This window comes from Entelurus aequoreus, linkage group LG16 (genome assembly GCF_033978785.1).
Source record: "Entelurus aequoreus isolate RoL-2023_Sb linkage group LG16, RoL_Eaeq_v1.1, whole genome shotgun sequence".
Classification (NCBI taxonomy): domain Eukaryota; kingdom Metazoa; phylum Chordata; class Actinopteri; order Syngnathiformes; family Syngnathidae; genus Entelurus; species Entelurus aequoreus.
The window spans coordinates 35,701,792-35,722,807 of NC_084746.1; the positions used below are offsets into that span (position 1 = coordinate 35,701,792).

General features: G+C 39.3%; 1 protein-coding gene across 3 annotated transcripts in view; it reads left to right on the plus strand.

The window, feature by feature from the left end:
* Positions 1–19,407, plus strand: part of sugp1 (SURP and G patch domain containing 1) — a 22,853-nt gene extending 3,446 nt beyond the window's left edge. For all 3 annotated transcript variants that reach the window (XM_062022713.1, XM_062022711.1, XM_062022712.1), the window contains exons 2-14: positions 252–420; positions 481–584; positions 863–1,105; positions 1,230–1,353; positions 1,444–1,529; positions 11,419–11,542; positions 11,618–11,952; positions 13,283–13,389; positions 14,443–14,620; positions 14,699–14,805; positions 15,507–15,652; positions 18,927–19,056; positions 19,152–19,407. In XM_062022713.1, the coding sequence (XP_061878697.1) occupies positions 299–420; positions 481–584; positions 863–1,105; positions 1,230–1,353; positions 1,444–1,529; positions 11,419–11,542; positions 11,618–11,952; positions 13,283–13,389; positions 14,443–14,620; positions 14,699–14,805; positions 15,507–15,652; positions 18,927–19,056; positions 19,152–19,178 (1,833 nt within the window). In that variant the 5' untranslated portion in view covers positions 252–298 and the 3' untranslated portion in view covers positions 19,179–19,407. The remainder of the gene's footprint in view (positions 1–251; positions 421–480; positions 585–862; positions 1,106–1,229; positions 1,354–1,443; positions 1,530–11,418; positions 11,543–11,617; positions 11,953–13,282; positions 13,390–14,442; positions 14,621–14,698; positions 14,806–15,506; positions 15,653–18,926; positions 19,057–19,151) is intronic.
* Positions 19,408–21,016: the final 1,609 nt, after the last annotated feature.

A 21,016-nucleotide genomic window follows, 5' to 3' on the forward strand; every position in this document is an offset into this window, starting at 1 on the left:
GCTCCCCTCACCTCCCAAGGGGTGGAACAAGGGGATGGGTCAAATGCAGAGAGTAATTTCACCACACCTAGTGTGTGTGACTATCAGTGGTACTTTAACTTTTTTTACCTTATGATATGAACTTACCCCACTACTGTTATTCATCCTTGGCAATTTAAAATGCCTTAAAAATGTTACTGCAGTAGGCCGTACACTGTGCAGTGATTAGCAATGTTTGAAAACTTATACAATGTATCTATATTTTCCCATAGGGAAGTTAGGATGGAAAAATAAGAATGCGCAGCCACATAAACAGAAGATGAACATGAATATCCAGCGCCAAGAGCAGCTGATAGCCGAAAAGAAGAAGGAGATTGAGGCCAAATTGGCACTGCAAGCCAAAATGAATGCACACACCCCGAACAAACCTCTCCCTTCTTGGTAAGGACATACTCATGTCATGCTACAGATGAGTTGTGATAACAATTACCACCATTTCAGTTCTCCTACTGTGCAAGATGATTCCTCAAACAAGTTTATGAACGATGGAAGCTTCTTACAGCAGTTCATGATGATGCAGAAGCAGAAAACCAACAGCGTTTCTGGTCAGTACCCTTACTTGTGTTTTCTTTACACAAATGGCTTAAATTTTATGTTGGGGGTGATCAAGGAGATGGGTCAAATGCAGAGGACAAATTTCACCACACCTAGTGTGTGTGTGACAATCATTGGTACTTTATTGGTTTAGAATTGTTTCATTACAAACCCGCAGTTTTTAATAATTTACCCCGGTCAGTAAGAAATGTCATCATAATAACATGTTGATACTTAAAAGTCAAATACTGACATTGTACCTGTTATGTTTAATGGATGCTTTGTGTAGGTTCCTCCAGTGATGCCAAAAGTCAATTGTCGTCAACATCTCCAATAGTAAACACTCCGCAAAGAAAAAACATTCTTTTTGGAAAGCGGTCCGGCGCTGGCGTCGGCAGCATGCTCAGTCAGTTTAAGAGTTATTCCCAGTCTAAGAAGAATCCAGTCATCAGCCAGAGGCCAAGTGTGTTTTGCTCCCCAGATGATGATGATGAGGAAGAGATTGATCTCTCTGATTTATTAAACATGAAAGGTAAATCAAGGCCTGGCTCGGTCATTTCAGTACATCCTCTGCCTGCTCCAAGGGCACACTTGGCATATGACTGGCATTTTGTCATATGATGACCCAAGTCAATGTACTGATAGCCTGCTTAAAGTCTCTCCCCCAGAGGACTCAGACACCAGACTCATTATCGACAAGATGGCCTCTTTTGTGGCAGAGGGGGGATCTGAGCTGGAGAAGAGAGCCAAGGAGGACTACAAGGACAATCCGGTTTTTTCGTAAGTCTGAAGGGAATATTGTGTTCTTTTTTCACCAGTTGTATTGAACGACTTAATCTCTTTAATCGCCACTACATTCAACCCTTTTAGATTTTTATACGACACAAGCAGTATGGAGTATCTCTACTACAAAAAGAGAGTTGCGGAACTCAAACTGGAGAACACATCCAATAATGGTAAGATGGTGTCTTCTGGAAGCCATCTTTTCTTTCTTCATCTTAGAAACTGTAATTCAAAGTATGTAGGGTGCGCAGAATACAATAATATTGTCAATTGTAATAACATTGAATGACGTTGATCAACCGCTCAATCAAGTTTGTCAGACCGTATTGACATAAATATAAGACAACCTCTTTTTCAAGACCTGACAATAAAAGGTCAGTATTATTATTTATAGGGCAATGCTCGTTTCTTCAGTTTTTTTTCAAAATCAGTTAAAGTACTAGTAGAATGGAAAAACAAGTTTATTCTATATTGAAGCTATTGTCATATATATCTGATTTATAACACAAAGACTTTCAAAGTTAGCGACTAAATAGATATGATCAAAATAGTATCAATATCGCGGAGATTCCTGAGCCATTTTCAGAGATAATGAGCAAGCCAGTCACGTAGAGGTGGGAACCACAGAGCTCTTCCCCATAAACAACAGTGTTTATCAGGTAGACTTTGTGAGAGTCAACAGCAATTACCGGTACTTTGGGAAAAATATGATCCAGAACCTTGTATTTCTGAGCCTGAATATGAGGAGTTTGAGCTACAAGTTTTAGAAGATGTGTGCTTTAATCTTTAATCTTAATCTAAACAGATCAAGCTTTAGTGAAACATTAAGCATTATGTAGCAGTATTGCTAAGTGCTAAACAAGAAATACAAACTACAGTGATAATAAAACGATCGCTTACTGTACAATGTCTGCTCTCGCTGCGATGACGGCTGTCCATATCTTCCCGTTTAGATGAAGAATTAATCATATTCTACACAAAGGCTTTCAAGGAAAAGTTGCTGTCTGCAGACACCGTCTTCGGTTGTCGTGTCTGTATGTCCATCTCTGGGTATAAATTGAATGTCACAGGTGAACAATTTTTAGATTCATGGCTAAATCCTGCTATTATCCAGATGAAAGGCATGATCTATAATCTAGAATAACTTTGACGAGCTGAGTTGCGATGCAGCAGCAGCGGTAGCAGGACACTGGCCGGCTCATAATATAGCAGCAGAGGACTCGTTAGCTCTCTGTTATCAATGCGCTGATAACAATTAGTTTGTCTGCGTTAGTGCTTATAATAATAACATTGCTTACATTTGGTTAATGTTCAGGTTACAACATGTAAATGGGGTATTGTTGGCGTGTTTGGAAAGATTATTTGGAGGGTTTTGTGGGCGGAATAGAGAGCCCCATTCACTCCATTGTTAGCAGACTTTGTATTTATTCATTTATTTATGACTTAAAATGCATTAAAAAAATTAAAACATATGTGTTCGTGTCTTACATAGGGATTGTGAATGATAAACAGCGCATCTCTTCCTAAATTTTGCGTATCTCCAGTATGACTAATCTGCTGATATGGTCGGAGTGCAGAAGCGTTCCCATCTTGAGGTCATAGGACCACAAACTTACAGAAATTGTTGAAGACATTCAGAGTGGAATATTCAAAATGGCAGTCTAAAAATGTGGCATTTTCTTTTGTTTAGACGGTGTATTCACATATTTTGCGGTTTGGAAATACAGTTGGATATGGTTTAATGGATACAATTAAGTAGAGATGCCGATAAATGCTTTAAAATGTAATATCGGAAATTATCGGTATCGGTTTCAAAAAGTAAAATTAAAGACTTTTTTTTTTTTTCTTAGGCAAATTATATAGTTGATGTAGATGCCCATATCAGCTGTTCAGATTTACTTTACAAAAGAGAAGTGTAGGATACTTCTCTTGTTCCCTTATTTGTATTTGACTTTATTATATTTCTTTACATTATCATTTGGTGCAGCCGGGCCGGAGCAGGAGGGGATAGAAAGAGAAAAAAAAAGTAAGTTAAATTAATGACTTTTTAGAACGGCGCTATACGGAGCGGTACACGGACGTAGGGAGAAGTACAGAGCAGTTGCGTCTCCCAGTCAGCAGCCCCTCCCCTCTCCCCTCTCCCCTCTCCCACACACAACACAGGAGTTGCAAGAGTGTGTTGTTGCTGGTGCTGTAGCCATGGCTAACAAACGAGCTCGGTGACTGACTAACGACACCATGTCTATGGTTTGGGATTATTATTAAGTGTCTCTGACGGATAAAAAACTGGCAAGTTGCAATGACTGCAAAAAGTTGGTTATGCGAGGAGAAACCAAGACGTCTTCCTTTTAATACGAGTAATTTCATCTCCCACCTCTTCAAGAATCATAAGGAGATACACGATGAATACAAGCGGAAGATGGATGAAAAGCAAACACCGAAAAAAAGTAGTACCACACAGTTGTCGCTTAAAGACTCCGCCGAGAAAAAACATAAATACAACAAAAACCACCCCAAGGCGAAAGCCCACGTTGTGGTCAGGGACAACGCACGCAGTATGGCAAAAGCTACGGTGGCTAGTCTGCCCTGCATGGCGCACACTTTGCAGCTTGCATTGAACAAGGTGCCCTGTCTCAACGCAGCATTTCAGAAGCTCTGGCTGACTGGTAGGCCACTTCAAGCACTCACCACTAGCTTGCAGCACATTTGTGTTACTCATACAAATACGTTAGAGCAGGGCAGATTGAGCCCAGTTTATAATTTCCTGTTATACAGTATGCTAGGCAGTCTTGCACTAAAGGCGGACTATGTTATTGTTTACTTTATTACTCTAGTATACTCTGGACTGAAGCTGTGTGCCTTCATTGTTTTTGTAGCTTGTTTTGAGGCATGTTTAAAAAAAATAAAAAATAATGCACTTTGTGAAAGTCAAAGTATAGTATTTCCCATAGTTGTAGTGGGTATCAGGATTATCTCAGGGAGAGTATGTCCCAAATTCCAAGCTGCTGTTTTGAGGCATATTAAAAAACATAATGCACTTTGTGACTTCAATAATAAATATGGCAGTGCCATGTTGGCACTTTTTTTCCATAACTTGAGTTGATTTATTTTGGAAAACCTTGTTACATTGTTTAATGCATCCAGCGGGGCATCACAACAGAATTAGGTATAATAATGTGTTAATATATCGGTATCGGTTGATATTGGAATCGGTAATTAAGAGTTGGACAATATCCGAATATCGGATATCGGCAAAAAAGCCATTATCGGACATCAAGCATATAAAGTCAACTTGTTTTTTCATTTTACTGGTACTTTAAGTTATATTTTATTCACCAACCCATTTTTTAACTGCTCCACCGTTATTTGATAACTGCGCTTTATTCATCACCAACGATTTTCTAAATCCTGAGATTGTTTATCTGTTAGACGCCACACATAAAGATAAATAATCAGGCATTGAGCTATTGAATTTTTTTATGTGGGATGTGCTACAATAGCATCAACACAGCACACAAATAACTATTCTGTCCCACCACCAAGCCAGACTCTAGTCTGTCAAGCCCGAAATCTTGCGTGAACAAACGCGATCTATCGAGGGAGAGCCATGGGCGTATCGAAATACCAATAGTATCAATACCAAGGTGAGCACTGGAATCGGATCGATTCTAGTGTGGTGGGATTGATACTTTTGTTGCAGTTTCCCTTCTACATGTCCAGCAAATTACTCGATTTTCCTCTGAGTATATGCGACCGCAGCGTCTCTGCTAGACTATCAATGCAAACAGCGCATCAATTAACACGCAATGTGATTTTTATTAGTGCCACAATGACTATTGGAGGCTACATGATTATGGCAACCGGTCACTTTAGTAGCTGATCATCACCGTGGTTGTCATGCTGTGGACGTACTTGCCATTTTTACTCTGATGGACTAAATTGCTTCATGGATACAAATATACGTTGTTTCTGCTAAACTTCTACTTAGCGATGAACCAACATGTCCTTTGTAATAGTTTTAGTATGGTTTAGCAGCATTGAAAAGCCAATTGAGATAATGACTAAAATAGCTTAGCTTTGAACGGCCTCTCGTGACAGATTTATAGCCGTATTTATAAAACGATCATACTATTTAAATGTATATCATAGCAAAGCCTTTTCCCTAAATATATAGTCTTTAAAGAATATTTGTTTTTCTAAGTTTTTGCCCATTAATTCTGTTTTGTATACTTTTTTCAGTAATGCCAAAGTGGCATGATCGTTTTAAATTAGCTTAACTGCTGCAGGAGATATCCAACACTTTTATTTTCCTCTTGGACCCATCAACCCATTTTTCTTATTTTTTCATGTAAACTTTGGGCATTATCCGGAATATAAAAACTCATGACTATTGAACATTGAACTTTTTTCTCAAACAAATGTGTATCGTAGAATATTTTTGTATTTAAATACAAACTCCTAAACCAATGAAGTTGTCACGTTGTGTAAATCGTAAATAAAAACAAAATACAATGATTTGCAAATGCTTTTCAACCTATATTCAATTGAATAGATTGCAAAGACAAGATACTTAACGTTCAAACTGGAAAACGTTATTTTTTGCAAATATTAGCGGATGTTTAAAAAAAGCTGGCACAAGTGGCATAAAAGACTGAGAAAATTGAGGAATGCTCATCAAACACTTATTTGGAACATACCACAGGTGAAAAGGCAAATTGTGAACATGTGGGTGCCATGATTGGGTATAAAAGCAGCTTCCATGAAATGCTCAGTCATTCACACACAAGGATGGAGCGAGGGTCACCACTTCGTCAACAAATGTGTGAGCAAATTGTCGAACAGTTTAAGAACAACATTTCTCAACGATCTATTGCAAGGAATTTAGGGATTTCAACATCTACGGTCTGTAATATCATCAAAAGGTTCAGAGAATCTGGAGAAATCGTTGCACGTAAGCGATGATATTACAGACCTTAGATCCCTCAGGCGGTACTGCAACAAAAAGCGACATCAGTGTATAAAGAATATCGCCACATAGGCTCAGGAACACTGGTTAAAACCACTGTAACTACGGTTCGTCGCTACATCTGTAAGTGCAAGTTAAAACTCTACTATGCAAAGCGGAAGCCATTTATCAACAACACCCAGATAAGCTGCCGGCTTCGCTGGGCCCGAGATGGACTGATGCAAAGTGGAAAAGTGTACTGTGGTCTGACGAGTCCACATTTCAAAATGTTTTTGGAAACTGTGGACGTCGTGTCCTCCGGACCAAAGAGGAAAAGAACCATCCGAATTGTTATAGGCGCAAAGTTCAAAAGCCAGCATCTGTGATGGTATGGGAGTGTATTATTGCCCAAGGCATGGGTAACTTACACATCTGTGAAGGCACCTTTACTGCTGAAAGGTACATTCAGGTTTTGGAGCAATATATGTTGCCATCCAAGCAACGTTAACATAGACGCCCCTGCTTATTTTAGCAAGACAATGCCAAGCCACGTGTTACATCAACGTGGCTTCATAGTAAAAGAGTGCGGGTACTAGACTGGCCTGCCTGTAGTCCTGACCTGTCTCCCATTGAAAATGTGTGGCGCAATATTAAGTTTCTCAGTTGGAACGTTAAGTATCTTGTCTTTGCAGTCTATTCAATTGAATATAAGTTGAAAAGGATTTGAAAATAATTGTATTCTGTTTTTATTTACCATTTACACAATGTGCCAACTTTACTGGTTTTAGATGTTTTTATTTAGTTGTAAATACATTTTAGTCTCCAGAAAATAGTTTTCCTTTGTTTTCCTAGTCAACTAATTAGAGGCAAATTCAGAAAACTATTTGATGATGACGACGTTTGTAGTCAAAAGTATTGGTATCAGTGTCAGCGATACTAGCCCTGTATTTCATTGTATTGATACCAAAATTCCCAGTATCATCTGCCCCTATTGATCAACAAAATCAAAAAAGAAGACGCATAGCATTACCAACAAACCAACCACCATAGAAATGAGCGTAAAATAGGCAGCATGAAAGAGGACATAGGAAAACAGGCAATGGTGGTAATCTTGTGACTAATTTTGAAATAAAAAACTAAAAAAAAAACTGGGGAAAAAACAGAAACATTTTTCACAAAGTATCCACATTGCATTTTTTAAGCTTCTTGATTGGCTACTTTCTGTGGCATGTCACACTATACGGAGCGAGGACTCAGAAGTGTAGGCTTTCCCCACAGAGATGATGAGTTTTGCTAACAAATTTTGAACAAGTTCAATATTTACGAATGTCGGCCCGAACCCTTTAGTAGCCAATTATCGGGTAACGTTTACACTTAACACCTCTTATTCATACCACAAGACAATCTTATAAGACTTAAGAAATGGGGACAAAACAGCCAGATTGTCTTTGTGTGTACCCTGCCTTAAAGTGCTTTTTGTGAGTGGCGGGAAGACAAGCTGTGACTTGCTTGAAAATAAATCATTTGGCACTACCTTTTGGTTTGCATGTGTGAATTTCAAGACGGAGAATACTCCATCTGAAGAAAATACGGTCTTATATTTGTGTCAATACGGTATGTTGCTTCTTTTTTTGTTGAATTTGTCAAAATATTCAAAGTCTAAGTTGTGTTCTAAGTATTTTAATAAATTTTTGTTTAATTTGACCAATTTATGGTAAGGTGCACCACTTAGGCCTAAGAACGATATACAACTAAACTATACAGTACCAGTCAAAAGTTTGAAGACACTTTCTTATGCTGGTGAATGAATACTAGTGATGTGCGGATGGATACTAAAGTATCGATACCAGTTCCTTATGCTTTATTATTGATTCTCAAATCAAAATATCGATACTTTTGATACTTTAGTTATTTGAGATAATGTATATCATTATCAGGATCACAGCGTAAAGTAACTAAATCATTGAGATCTTTTTTGAATCCGTGTTTCTTAAAGGGGCTGTTTGCAACATTTACACAGATGCCTCGAGGGCGCTAATTTTCCAATGTATTTTGCACAGTATTTCCCGCCCTCTTACGGCTTCTCGTTTGTAACACATGCACGCGCATTAGCTGCAGGTGTTGTTAGCTAATAATAACAATTTGGATAGCTAGCGTCAGCTGTCATTAAATGTATATTCGATCATAACAACATGACTGCAAATTGTTCTTTGCTTCTCTTTGACTGCTTTTGTATGTGTTGATGAGACAGGGTGAGTGACCGCCATAAACACCAATCATTTTATTCAGGCCAGTAAATTTTTATATTCCATAAACTTAGTAATTGTGAAAATTATAGAAAATTGTAAAACAAATGTGTTCTGTTAAACCACTAATGGTAACATAAACTAACCCAGATGTGGGCAAATTAAGGCCCGGGGGCCGCATGCAGTTAAGCTTTTCAATCTGGCCCGCCGGACATTCCCAAATAATTTTTTTAGATATTTAAGATCGAAACTGTAGCTGGCATTACGATGTGCAGTGATGTTTTCTAATTATCGTAAGTCTTGAACTATACAAAGTATTTCAATGGTTAGAATCTGTGCTTTTGCATGATATACTACTTACTATGGTAATCTAATTAGTTACTATTGTAATCTAAGTCACAGCAGCTCAGACGAGGCACCAAGCAGTGTGGGTGGGGAGCGTTTCCACAGAGTGTTTCTAGAGCGGCCAGCCTGAAATGCGGGTGTCAGGGACAGACCCGGAAGGAGATTTTTTTAACAAAGTTCTAAAGCTTAGTGATATATCAGATAGTAGGTGGGTTTTTTTTACCCTTTACATTCATATTTTGCTGTTTGTTGCATTTTTGTTGTGTTTCGCTTGATTGTAAAATATGTCGATCGAAAGGGGGTGTGACGTTCATATGTTGTCAATATTCAGTGTTTTATCCTTCATAGTTAATATTGTAAATCACACATTCTTTATTTTCATGTACATTCTTGGTGTCATTCAGTAAAAAAAATTAAATATTATGCCGTTTAATGTGGTCTGTCATAACGTTTTTAGCTTTCAATCAGACATTGTGACGTTTTGTATTAGTGTTCCTAAAAATAGATATACCGGCCCCCCAGACACATTTTTTTCTCTAAATTTGGCCCCTCGAGTCAAAATAATTGCCCAGGCCTGAGCTAGCTGGTGTTGTTCTTGTTATATTTTTTCTTTGAAAAATGTTACAGTGAGGAAGTTGCAAACAGCACCTTTGACATAACGCCCCCAAGAGCGCCACCAAAAATATTTGTTTCTCAGGTGTGGTCCGTATGTGCTGCAGCGGTACTCAGTGGTAATACACTTTCCCACCACTTTTGGCAGTAATGACAATCTCAAACAAACCGAAGAAGTCAAGAGCTAAAGTCACGGAGAAATTTCTTAAGCACAAAAATTATGACTAAAGTGGTGAAGCTGCAATGCTTAATATAGACTACTTTTAAAGGCCTACTGAAACCCACTACTACCGACCACGCAGTCTGATAGTTTATATATCAATGATGAAATCTTAACATTGCAACACATGCCAATAACTTATAAAGTGCAATTTTAAATTTCCTGCTAAACTTCCGGTTGAAAACGTCTGTGTATGATGACATACGCGCGTGATGTCAATCGTTGAAACGGAAGTATTCGGACTCCATTGAATCCGATACAAAAAGCTCTGTTTTTATCTCAAAATTCCACAGTATTCTGGACATCTGTGTTGGTGAATCTTTTGCAATTTGTTTATTGAACAATGAAGACTGCAAAGAAGAAAGTTGTAGGTGGGATCGGTGTATTAGCGGCTGGCTCCAGCAACACAAGCAGGAGGACTTTGAAGTGGATAGCAGACGCGCTATCCGACGCTAGCCGCCGACCGCACGGATGATCGGGTGAAGTCTTTCGTCGCACCGTCGATCGCTGGAACGCAGGTGAGCACGGGTGTTGATGAGCAGATGAGGGCTGGCTGGCGTAGGTGGATAGCTAATGTTTGTAGCATAGCTCTGTGAGGTCCCGTTGCTAAGTTAGCTTCAATGGCGTCGTTAGCAACAGCATTGTTAAGCTTTGCCAGGCTGGAAAGCATTAACCGTGTATTTACAGGTCCATGGTTTAATAGTATTGTTGTTTTTCTGTCTATCCTTCCAGTCAGGGGCTTATTTCTTTTGTTTCTATATGCAGTTAAGCCCGATGCTATCACGTTAGCTCCGTAGCTAAAGTGTTTCGCCGATGTATTGTCGTGGAGATAAAAGTCACTGTGAATGTCCATTTCGCGTTCTCGACTCATTTTCAAGAGGATATAGTATCCGAGGTGGTTTAAAATACAAATCTGTGATCCACAATAGAAAAATGAGAGAGTGTGGAATCCAATGAGCCAGCTTGTACCTAAGTTACGGTCAGAGCGAAAAAAGATGCGTCCTGCACTGCACTCTAGTCCTTCACTCTCACGTTCCTCATCCACAAATCTTTCATCCTGGCTCAAATTAATGGGGTAATTGTCGCTTTCTCGGTCCGAATCGCTCTCGCTGCATTGAAAACAATGGGGAAATGTGAGGAGCCTTTCAACCTGTGACGTCACGCTACTTCCGGTACAGGCAAGGCTTTTTTTATCAGCGACCAAAAGTTGCGAACTTTATCGTCGATGTTCTCTACTAAATCCTTTCAGCAAAAATATGGCAATATTGCGAAATGATCAAGTATGACACATAGAATGGATCTGCTATCCCCGTTTAAATAAATAAAAATTATTTCAGTAGGCCTTTAAAGTTTTGCTAAACACATTAGGTATATTTGCACAAAGTATCGGATCAGTATCGCCGATATCAACCAACATGTTACTCTGTATTGGATCGTAAACAAATTCAGTAGTTCTGCACATCACAATTGAATACGAAGGTGTCTCCAAATAATTAACCGGTACTGTAAGATGAAAGATTCAATAGTTGTCACTGTTCTAGTTAAAGTGTCTCATTCATCAGTACTGTCCTCGTTGCTCCTCCTCCCTCTTTTTTATCCTCCATTAGCTCTAGACTGGTGATGTATGATGCCAGTTGAGTATGGTACAGTAGTAGAGTTTCATTTGAGCCCCAGTACTGATAGACTGCTTAAAGTCTCCCCCCCAGTGGACGCCGAAACCCAGCAAGTGGTTGAGGAGCTGGCCAAGTTTGTGGCTGAGGGTGGCCCAGAGGTGGAAAGCATCGCTATCGAGCGCAACCGGGACAACCCTACCTTCAGGTGAGGTTCTATAAGGTCAAATTTGACATGAACTCAATAAATGTTGATTTGTTTATTGTCTTTTTATCCCTGCAGTTTTTTATTTGATCGCCACAACCCTGCATACCATTACTACAGAGAAAAGCTACGAGAGCATCGTGCTGCGGCCTCCCAGACCTTTTCACTTCCAGCAGCAGAACCTAGGACAGAGCTGCAGCGACCGACTGCTACTCCTCCACGAGCACAAATTCCCCCTCCGGTGAACTTAGCGTGTCAACCTGGTCTCAGTCAGGTCACAGACACTGCGCCTGTCAAACGAAAGAGGAAGAGTAGATGGGGGGCCGAGGATGACAAAGTGGAGCTGCCCATTCCGAACATTGTTGTCCCACAGGACGTTCATGTTCTGGACCCTGACATGCCATCTCTCTCTGGTACTTGCTAGTGCTATATTTCAAAGCCACACAAAGAAATGAACCTTTGATATACAGTACAGGCCAAACGTTTGGACACACCTTCTCCTCATTCAATGCAATTTATTTATTTTCATGACTATTTACATTGTAGATTGTCACTGAAGGCATCAAAACTATGAATGAACACCTGTGGAGTTATGTACTTAACAAAAAAAGGTGAAATAACTGAAAACGTGTTTTATATTCTAGTTTCTTCAAAATAGCCACCCTTTGCTCTGATTACCGCTTTGCACACTCTTGGCATTCTCTCAATGAGCTAACTAACTCCTTTAAGACTGTTGGAAAACCATTTCAGGTGACTACCTCTTGAAGCTCATCGAGAGAATGCCAAGAGAGTGCAAAGCAGTAATCAAAGCAAAGGGTATTTGAAGAAACTAGAATATAAAACATGTTTTCAGTTATTTCACCTTTTTTGTTAAGTACATAACTCCACGTGTTCATTCATAGTTTTGATGCCTTCAGTGACAATCTACAATGTAAATAGTCATGAAAATAAAGAAAACGCATTGAATGAGAAGGTGTGTCCAAATGTTTGGCCTGTACTGTACTTCAGAGGAGTCAGTGTACAGCTTAGCTTGTACAACAGTGTAGATGTACTATTCAATGAAAATGAGTCAAATCACAGCCACTATTATTTACTTATCTTGCAACACAACTTGCCTAAAGGCAAGCATGGTGCTGGTAGGGTCACTGCTGCATGAGTGCTGCCGGCACTGTGTAGCTGTGGTTCATGGAGGGAAACATTCCAACATGTACTGTGACATTGTCCCTCGGTTAACTGGCCGACATGTCATGCTGGATAACAATGATTCTCCATCCATCAATCTTCCGCTCATCCGAGGACGAGTCGCGGGGTCAGCAGCTTAAGCAGAGAAACCCAGACTTCCTTCTCCCCAGCAACTTTGTCCAGCCCCTCCTGGAGACATGGCCCTGGTTCTTCCCTGTGGCGTTCTACTGGCCGGACGTGCCCGAAAAACCTCCCCAGCGAGGCGTCCGGGATGCAATGGTTCTCACACTAAATATTGACAATTGGGACATTTTGATGTGTACCTACTTGTGTCGCCTGCTACTTAGACAATAATGGCTGTGAGTTGACTTATTTTCAGTGGATAGTAAATGTATACAAGCAGCACACTGACTACTCCAAAGTATATCCAAGTTTAATTGCTACATTTTCTACTAAAAAACTTGCTCAAAGGTCAAATGCTATCATATTTCCCTCAATGTTATCTCACCCATAAAATGAATTATTTGTATCTAATGGTGTTGTATTGTGTCATATGTTAAGCTCAAGATCTGCAAGGTCTTGGTTATAAGAAGGGGAAGCCTCTGGGTCTCGTCGGTGTGACGGAACTGTCCGAAGAGCAGAAGAAACAGATAAAAGAGCAACAAGAGGTACAAAGCAGAAAATATATAACCTTGGCATGTACAAAACCCAAAACCAGTGAAGTTGGCATGTTGTGTAATTCGTAAATAAAAACAGAATTCAATGATTTGCAAATCCTTTTTAACTTATACTCAATTGAATAGACTGCAAAGACAAGATATTTAATGTTCGAACTGAGAAACAAAAACTTTTTTTTGCAAATAATCATTAACTTAGAATTTAATGGCAGCAACACATTGCAAAAAAATTGGCACAAGTGCATTTTTACCACTGTTGCATGGCAGCGTTTCTGGGTGTTGTTGATAAATGGCTTTCACTTTGTATAGTAGAGTTTTAACTTGCACTTACAGATGTAGCGACCAACTGTAGCCACTGACAGTGGTTTTCTGAAGTGTTCCTGAGCCCATGTGGTGATATCCTTTACACACTGATGTCGCTTTTTGATGTAGTACCGCCTGAGGGATCGAAGGTCCGTAATATCATCGCTTACGTGCAGTGATTTCTCCAGATTCTCTGAACCTTTTGATGATATTACGGACCGTAGATGGTGAAATCCCTAAATTCCTTGCAAGGGCTCGTTGAGAAACGTTGTTCTTAAACTGTTGGACAATTTGGTCACGCATTTGTTCACAAAGTGGTGACCCTCGCGCCATCCTTGTTTGTGAATGACTGAGCATTTCATGGAAGCTGCTTTTATACCCAATCATGGCACCCACCTGTTCCCAATTAGCCTGTTCACCAATGGGATGTTCCAAATAAGCATTCCTCAACTTTCTCAGTCCTTTGTGCCACTTGTGCCAGCTTTTTTGAAACATGGTTCAGGCATCAAATTACAAATGAGCTAATATTTGCAAAAAATAACAGTTTTCTAGTTCGAACGTTAAGTATGTTGTCTTTGCAGTCTATTCAATTTAATATAAGTTGAAAAGGATTTGCAAATTATTGTATTCTGTTTTTATTTACAATTTACACAACGTGCCAACTTAACTGGTTTTGGGTTTTGTAAATTCCTTTGTTGTAACAAGTGCATGTACACCGTACTGTTTCCGCACTCCTCATAGATGCAAGAGATGTATGACATGATCATGAAGCACAAGCGAGCAATGGCCGAGATGCAGGTGATGTGGGAGAAGGCCATCAGAGACCACCAGCACGAGTACGACAGCGATGAAGAGGTTGACCAGCAGGCCGGCACCTGGGAGCATCGTCTCCGGAAAATGGAAATGGAAAAGACACGAGGTACGACCAGGCGGTCATGACTATTACTTTTCTGAAATCTCATTAAGATCATTCCTTTTTGGTACCTATTCCCCGCAGAGTGGGCGGAGTCTTTGACAGATATGGGCAAAGGGAAACATTTTATCGGAGACTTCCTCCCTCCTGAGGAGCTGGAGAAGTTTATGGAGACTTTTAAGGCACTTAAGGTCAGTTGTTGTAGGACGGGATTTGTTCTTTAAAACGTTGCAAATTTTAGTTACCACTCTTTCTGGCCATTTCAATAATAAAACCATTATTAGTGTAACCCTTTAAAGAGGTAATAATACTTACAGTACAGGCCAAAAGTTTGGACACACCTTCTCATTCAATGCATTTTCTTTATTTTCATGACTATTTACATTGTAGATTGTCACTGAAGGCATCAAAACTATGAATGAACACTCGCGGAGTTATGTACTTAACAAAAAAAGGTGAAATAAATGAAAACATGTTTTATATTCTAGTTTCTTCAAAATAGCCACCCTTTGCTCTGATTACTGCTTTGCACACTTTTGGCATTCTCTCCATGAGCTAACTCCTCCAAGACTGTTGGAAAATCATTTGAGGTGACTACTTCTTGAAGCTCATCGAGTGAATGCCAAGTGTGCAAAGCAGTAATCAGAGCAAAGGGTGGCTATTTTGAAGAAACTACAAACAAAAACATGTTTTCAGTTACTTCACCTTTTTTTGTTAAGTACATAACTCCACTTGTGTTCATTCATAGTTCGATGCCTTCAGTGACAATCTACAATGTAAATAGTCATGAAAATAAAGAAAACCCTTTGAATGAGAAGGTGTGTCCAAACTTTTGACCTGTACTGTATGTTTTATTGACAGGGCATTGCAATAATACACTATCCCGTTACAGGAAGGGCGGGACCCCGATTACTCTGAATACAAAGAGTTTAAGTTGACGGTGGAGAATCTTGGTTTCCGTATGTTGATGAAGATGGGCTGGAAGGAAGGAGAAGGCCTCGGAAGCGATGGACGGGGCATCAAGGCTCCTGTTAACAAGTGCGTATTCTCCTATCAATTTGTTTTTAAATTTGTGTCTGAACATTTCAACATGCATGTCAACATGGGTCAAAAATGGTGTTGTTTCTTTAAATTTGACCAAATGACATATTTTTTAGATTGAGCTGACATTTTAATGAGAACATGATTGTACAACTTTTATGGCACATCGGATATTTTTAATCTGATTTTTTATTTGTTTTGTTTTTTCCTGGCACAATTTACCAAAATTACTTAAGAAAATCAGAAACTAAAAAATTTAAGAAATAAAACGTGTCCGAAAAGCAGGAAGAACACAACACTCAGATATAAAAATCTGATTCTTGATTAATGATACAATACATACCGTAATTTCCGGACTATAAGCCGCTACTTTTTCCCCTCGTTCTGGTCCCTGCGGCTTATACAAGGGTGCGGCTTATTTACGGCCTGTTTTTCTCCGACACCGACGAAGAGGATTTCGGTGGTTTTAGTACGCAGGAGGAAGACGATGACACAATGATTAAAGACTGACTTTTCATATACCGGTAGTAGGCTGGTTATTTTGATAACGCACAGGCGAGCACTTTGTATTAATTTGCACCGTTGTATTATTTGTACTCTGCACGAATGCTGTTCGCCATGTCAAAGATGTGAAAGTTTGATTGAATGATTGAAAGATTTATTGTTAATAAATGGGACGCTTTGCGTTCCCAAACAGTCATTTCTGTCCCGACAATCCCCTCCGTGGTAGCAGGAACCCCTATATACTACGGTAATTACACATCAAAACCCTGCGGCTTATAGTCGGGTGCGGCTTATATATGGAGCAATCTGTATTTTCCCCTAAATTTAGCTGGTGCGGCTTATAGTCAGGTGCGGCTTATAGTCCGGAAATTACGGTAATCACCAGATGTACAACAATATTCAATACATTATTACAATATACTAATCATATATAATTACATCCACATATCCTCACAATAATAAACCCACTCATCATTTTATCAGATGTAATTTGTTTAAATGCATTACACGTTATAACATATTGTGTTTTCTCATGCATTGCAGTTGTTGAACATTCAATATCCTATTTGTTTTAGTATTAGTATTAAGTATAGTATTATTATCAGTATTAAAACAAAAATCCCAGTGAATTGTTTTCAATTTTTTTTCTCTATTTTGAGAATCACACAGACCAAGCAGTCATGTTTAAATGTTACAAAATGAGTTAATGAACTTAAAAGGGAACTGCACTTTTTTGGAATGTTGCCTGTTGTTCACAATCATTATGAGAGACAAGAATACAGAAGGGTTTTTTTTGCATTCTAACTTGTAAAAATTGGCTTGTCCTTTGTGGCTAGCAATGCAGCTAATGGGAGCAATCAATTCTACCGCTAAATCACTTTAAAAATGTATCACCAATACTTCATTAAAGTTCCGTCACCTGTATAAAAACCAAACTGTAGCGACATTGTTATTGTAAGAGCGAACACGGAGGTACTCTCTTTCTAGCATAGTAACACATCAGCGTGCTTCAGTATCAGCTGTAAAAGAGATAAGCTAGCTTCTACGTCAGCACAAAATGTTTGAATTTGTAATGCACAACACAATGTGATAACACAGCAACCTGTACTGACTGAAAATCATGAACAATCATATTACAGTATCTGTAAAGTATTATTTCATGTTTTGTTTGTACACAGCTAGCCAGACAGCGTATGCACTGTAGTTGTAATAACATGCATGATATGCTGCGTGTATCATGATCAATATAAATTGTGATATAAGTTGTGCTCCTTGAAGCTATTTTATTTGGTACATGGTGAAATGATAAGTGTGACCAGTAGATGGCAGTCACACATTAGAGATAAGTGTAGACTGCAATATGACTCAAGTAAACAACACCACAAATTGTATACGTACCATTGAAAATATAGAACATTACACACGGCGCTCAAAAATCTATCAAAATGTTTTAGTACGACTTTTGTAAGTTATGAAGCCGCACCGCTTGATGTGCTTCAACACACGAGTATTATTATGGTGTGTGTATAAGGTAAGACATCTGGTGTTTTGTTTCGCAATATTATGCAAAAACAACTTTTCTTACCTTCTGGTATCTGCTGATCTGTATTTGGGATCTGCATAAGTCCTGAAAATTTGCACGCGTCCGCCTTCTTAGTCCGTGACGACACCGTAGTCGATAAGCTTCTTCTTTTTCTCCATCTTCTTATGGGACATTCATCCTCCGCTGTTGCCATTTCTAATATAAAGTAGTGTAAAGTTCTTACTTGGATATGTCAGTAAACTCGCCATGAAAGTGCTAAAACATACCGGTGTAGTGGGTTTACATTATTCTCTCAAGGAAGTTTAGTTATTAGAGAGTTCCGGTCGGACGGTTTTTCACGGGACACATTTCCGACGTTGTTATTGCACTAGTGAGTCGCGGATGAGAAGATGCTGCTCCGTTATTGATTGAAGTAAAGTCTGAATGTCATTAAAACAGTTAGCTCCATCTTTTGACACTTCAACTCTTGTCCTTGCACGCTACACCGCTACAACAAAGATGAGGGAGAAAAGACGATGCCGAAGGTGAGCCACGTAAATAAGACCGCCCACAAAACAGCGCATCGTGAAGCGACTGTCACAAAGCGGCTTGAAAATTATCTGTAAAACATCATCTGTGCAACATTTTGACCAAAGAACCACCATTACATGTTATGTAGACCACAAGGAAGTGTTTTCCATTTATATAAAAAAAGAATAACATGACCCCTTTAATGCGCCCTATAATCCGGTGCGCCTTTGGAAGAAAATAGACCTGACTAGACCCGCTCATCGGCAATGCGCCTTATAATCCGGTGCGCCCTATGTTCCAGAAAATACGTACTTCCTTTAATTCAATAAATATCATCAACTTTTTCCTTTTCTTACTGTCTTCCTTCCCATTGTTACCATGGTTGGAAAACAAAAGTATGTCCATCTCTAGCTATAATATATATCGCGAGTAAGACCAGAGGTTTTGGGCCGATGTTATGGGGTTCACTCTGACAATTTTGCTTGCAACTTTAAGCATAACAATTAGTCGACACACCGGGCACTCTTAAGTTGAGTCACCATTGTATTTCAATTCAGGAGGATGTGAAAAAATGATGTCCTCTGGGGGTGTGGAGTGGCAGAAAATAATTAAGCTCCACTGCAATAAATAATTAGCACTACCTCACATTTTTAGATAAAAATTATACCGTTGGCTCTTTAAAAACTGACTAAGTGTATCTGTGACCCATCCTAGGGGAACTACACCCGTGAATGGCGCAGGGCTTGGAGTCGACCGCCCGGCCGACCTGACAAAAAGCGATGACGAGTATGACGCCTTCAGGAAGAGGATGATGCTTGCATACCGCTTTAGGCCAAACCCTCTGGTAAACCCCCTCGTTTGTTTTTTTTGCCTTTTTTTATATACTACAAAAATATTCATGATTATGGAGTTTAATCAAATGTTGTTGTTTTTTTACAGAATAATCCTCGGAGGCCATATTACTGACACTAAAGAAAATGTTGATTTTGTTGAACAATGGCAATATTGACAATTTACACATGCGTGTGTGTGTGTGTGTGTGTTTGAGCAGGACAACAAGGCTGAATGCTGCTAGATTCACTTTTCAATGTGGTTTTGAAAATATCAACTATTTCATTTACATAATCACAAAATTACCGAGTTGGGATTTCAATATCACCTGAAATGATTAAAGAACCTGTTGTGACCCACATTATTTCAGTGCTCCGTGAAGCCATCCTTCCTTTTTCTACAACCAATTACCACGTTTTGCTGCGCTTGAAATACATTTTTAGGCAATTACTGTAACACGATGCAAAGTTGTTTGGCATGCGTCTATTTTTACTTGTCAAGTACGGTGCAAGATACCAGCGTGTTTGGTTGAGTTACTCCCCTGTGTACAGGCATTCATCCATGCATGTGAACTATTATAAACAATATAACTTTATGGGCTTGTAAGGAAGAGTTACTCCAGTTCGGAGGAGGAAGGTGACAGACAGATAAGTGAAATCAGAGCTTCACTTTGCCATTCCTTCAGGGGCCGTGGGGAGGCTCACCTTGGATAATAATAACTCGTGAAGTCCCAGCCAAGCAAAAGTCACTCCAGAATTGGCCAAGGCGTCAATATACTTACTGCAACAAAGGCATTAAGGGGAAATAAACAGTTGGGGGTGCTAATAACCATGCATCAAACTTGCCCAAATTATATATATAATGAAAATGACTTTTCATGCATTTTTGTCACAATTACTTGCATATTTGCCAATCAGAAGTTGACGGTGTGGCGAAGTTGATAGAGTGGCCGTGTCAGCAATCGGAGTGTTGCTGGTTACTGGGGTTCAATCCCCACCTTCTACCATCCTAGTCACGTCCGTTGTGTCCTTGGGCAAGACACTTCACCCTTGCTCCTGATGGCTGCTGGTTAGCGCCTTGCATGGCAGCTCCCGCCATCAGTGTGTGAATGTGTGTGTGAATGGGTGAATGTGGAAATACTGTCAAAGCGCTTTGAGTACCTTGAAGGTAGAAAAGCGCTATACAAGTATAACCCATTTATCATCTATTGATCATTACTAAAGAGTGAAGTAGTAGGGGTGTCAAACTCATTTTATATTGGGGGCCACATGGAGAAAAATCTCCTTCCATGTGGGCCGGACTGGTAAAATCACAGCAAGATAACTTAAAAATAAAAATACATTTCTTTGTTTGAAAATAGAACAAGCACAAATGTACAAATCATAATGTTGTTGTTGTTTTTTTACACTTACATGTTGCGGTTAATAATTTATTTGTAGTTATTTATATTTTCTGAATAAATTATGTGATAATGTTCATCAGTCAACTCATTGGTGTGACGCCAATTCAATCAAGATTACATTTTTTTTAATCAAAATTTTATTACAGGATGTTTATGTGGTTAGATAATTTTCCTCGACTGGTGCACTAACACCACATGGTTTATTTTGTACATTTGTAGCATCATCTACAAAGATACAAAGAATTGCTATTGTGACATCCAGTGGACACATTTAGAACAGCTGTTCCATTTATTAAAAAAATGTCAGGTTAATTTTTATACTTAGCAAACTCATCCCGCGCGCCGGATAAATCCTGTTCGCGGGCCTGATCTGGGCCGTACATTTGACACCCCTGTAGTAGACCTACATCCGGGGTTTTAAACCGTAAGGCCCGTAGGCCGGATCAGGCCCGCGGGATGAGTTTGCCAAGTATAAAAATGAGCCAAACATTTTTGAATGAAAGAAACTGCTTTTCTAAATGTGTCCACTAGATGTCGCAATAGCAATTCTTTGTATCTTTGTAGATGATGC